Source organism: Salvia hispanica, chromosome 5, assembly GCF_023119035.1.
Source record: "Salvia hispanica cultivar TCC Black 2014 chromosome 5, UniMelb_Shisp_WGS_1.0, whole genome shotgun sequence".
NCBI classification, from domain to species: Eukaryota; Viridiplantae; Streptophyta; class Magnoliopsida; order Lamiales; family Lamiaceae; genus Salvia; species Salvia hispanica.
This window is the reverse complement of record NC_062969.1, coordinates 31799396-31802319: the sequence shown is the minus strand read 5'-3', so window position 1 is coordinate 31802319 and position 2924 is coordinate 31799396. Positions and strand designations below refer to the sequence as shown.

Below are 2924 nucleotides of genomic sequence, written 5' to 3'. Positions count from 1 at the left end.
TCTCCCTATGCTATATCTATCAATGTTTTTCCCGTTGCAAGGAATGGGTGCCCCAGGATAAGCGGTACATTCACGTCTTCTTCCATATCCAACACTACAAAATCGACGGGAAATATCAAGTCGTGTACCATCACAAGAACGTCCTCAACAATTCCTTTAGGATAGGTGACGGTTCTATCGGCCATCTGCAGCGTGATTGTAGTCGGCTTGAGAGTGTCAATCTTCATCTTTCTGAAAACGATAATGACATCAAATTTATGCTCGCCCCCAGATCACAAAGTGCATTTGTCTGTCTGTCCTTTCCAATGACGCATGAGATGTTGAAACTCCCAGGATCTTTAAGCTTGGTCGGTAGCTTTTTCTGAATTATGGCACTACAGTTTTCAGATATGTTCACCGTCTCATAGTCAGTCCACTTCTTCTTCTTGGAGAGCACATCTTTTAGGAACTTTGCATACGTAGGCATTTCTTGAAGTGCCTCCACCAATGGGATATTCAAGTTCACCTTCCTGAAGATGTCTAAGAACCTCGAGAACTGAGCATCTGTCTTCTTCTTCTGAACACGTTGAGGATAAGGGATCCTCACTTCAGCTGGAGTGTGAGCTGTAGGTGGTGTAGTTGAATGTATAGTCGTGTTCTCCTTAGGTGGAGTAGAAATTTGCACTGTCTCATCTTCTTCGACTAATTCCTCCTCTACAGCTCTCTTTTCTTCTACACTACCCTCATTCTCGGATGGCATTGAAGGTCCTGCAGGAACTGGCAGCGGAAGCGTTGCGTCGGATTATCATAATTTAACAATTATTAATCGAACAAATAAATCACATAATAATCAGATCTATTTAGCGGATTATTTAGACAAAATCTATTCGTGTAATTCTCACATGTATCATGCTCATAACTTGAATTTATCATGCTTTAAGAATATTGAAACCTAAAACATGCTTTTCTACGGAGCAGAAATAATACCTAATTAATTCTCCAAAGAATTGATGATGGTTGGCGACTTCTCCACGTGACGCTTTGATACTAGACCACGGATCTTCTCTCTGATCCCCGAACTGTACTCCAATATCAGTGTAGGCTGATCTCACTGGAATACTAGGAATTAAATAAAGAAGACAGAAATTCTACTCCACGGAGGAGAGGAAAATTCGACCAACACCTACAAGGGGGGGGAGGCAAAAATTTTAGAAAATAATATTCCCTCCGTCCACAAAAAATAGATCACTTTGTGTATGGTACGGGTTTTAATGTAGAATTATTAAAGTAAGAGAGAGGGGGAGAAAAAGTAGGTAAAGTAAGAGAGATAGGGAGAAAAAGTGAGTAATGTATGAGAGAGGGAAGAAAAAGTGGGAAAAGTATGAGAGATAAATTTTCCATTTTAAGAAAGTGATCTATTTTTTGTAGACGTCCCAAAATGGCAAAAGTGATCTATTGTTTGTGGACGGAGGGAGTAACTCTTATTTTCTATCTCCTTTATTCTCCTATTTATATTACGTTCATTTTGGGCCCATAAATGGATCTATAGAAGGTTTTGGATATGGGCTCATCCAATTTACTTTTTAATAATTAAATTGAACCCACAATTTAATATAAGCTTTAATTGGAATATTACGAGCAACCACTACAGAAGTAATATTGAACTCTCCCCGTCCTAATCTGAAATTATAAGTAATCTGGGTTTCCGTTTTAACTTTCGTTTCTCGTGCTTAAGATAAAAATATCCATTAATTAATTATTGTCTGCTATGGACTTAATTAATTAATTTCTTATTAATTCCAAGAGTGGACTTAGCATGAAACGCTTATTTAATATTCATAGAGTGATCAAACCCCAACTAGCTAGGTTCCGAATAATAAAACCTTGTTTCACGCCCCTCTTGAGGACATTATCAAACGAGACTCACCTCGCGCATGATTCAATGTAATAGCAATCCTAGCACCACTAGATATTAATCACCACTACCCAATTGTTCTGTAATACTTCATGTTTGAGTGACACATTCGATGAATATTTAATATAACTTGCTACATAATCGTGAGAGGAGGTTGGAGAGTTAGATCCACTTAATAGACACTACAATTAGCTTTCCTTAAACCGGCACTGTTAATTGAAAGTGGGGACTTTTCAAGGGTCTTAGGAGCTTTTAGGAGTTATGAATCTAGGATTGACAACCCTAGTGTTAGTAATCTACACTTGTACCGCATGGGCAGAACTAGTGTGACTCGTTCTATCGAAGTATAAACTGTGCTAGGGTATTGTAGTTGGAACTTGTATAACCATAACTGTGAAGGCACATCCCTGGAATTCTCTTATTTCTCATATCTTTATCTCTAGTATTTGTTGCAATTAGTTGTTTATTGCTTTCAGTTTCCTTGTTTTCAAAAAAGTTTTCACAAATCCTTGGTTTTTCAAATTGTGAAAGAAGCTTAGTAGAAGGTAGCCAGTCTGTGATATTATTCCCCGTGTTCGACAACCCGGTACTAACCTTTAGCTATACTAATACCTTGTATACAGGCAGGTAATTTTAGTGGTAATAAAAAGTGCATCACCAGAATTGTTAGCTTGTAGAGAAAAATTCCCACAAATCTATAAATATTCCACATACTTCATCATTCAAGACATAATTCACCTAAGAATTCCCTATCCAAGAGATTCATCATCGACCATCCAAACATCATTCTATACTTAAAGACTGGAGTAAGAGAATAGACAGAAGACTAAAGCCATCAAGATTCTACCGTTGGGTTTTGCCATAGATTGTTATTATGTATTCTTATTTTATTATGGATTGTGTCACATCGTCTATGGATAAATAATTTATTGAATTCTAGGGATTGGAAATTAACTCTTTATGTTTATTTAATTCCAGCTTCTGATATCCTAAACTTATAATTATTTCGGTCAATTCTATGAAGGGGAAT

At 37.1% G+C, this 2924-nt stretch overlaps 1 protein-coding gene across 1 annotated transcript; it reads right to left on the bottom strand.

Moving 5' to 3' along the window:
* Positions 1-223: 223 nt before the first annotated feature.
* LOC125189845 lies at positions 224-739 on the bottom strand. The gene has a single exon (XM_048087073.1). The coding sequence runs from the start codon at positions 737-739 to the stop codon at positions 224-226; it is 516 nt and encodes a 171-aa protein (XP_047943030.1).
* Between the last annotated feature and the right edge of the window lie 2185 nt (positions 740-2924).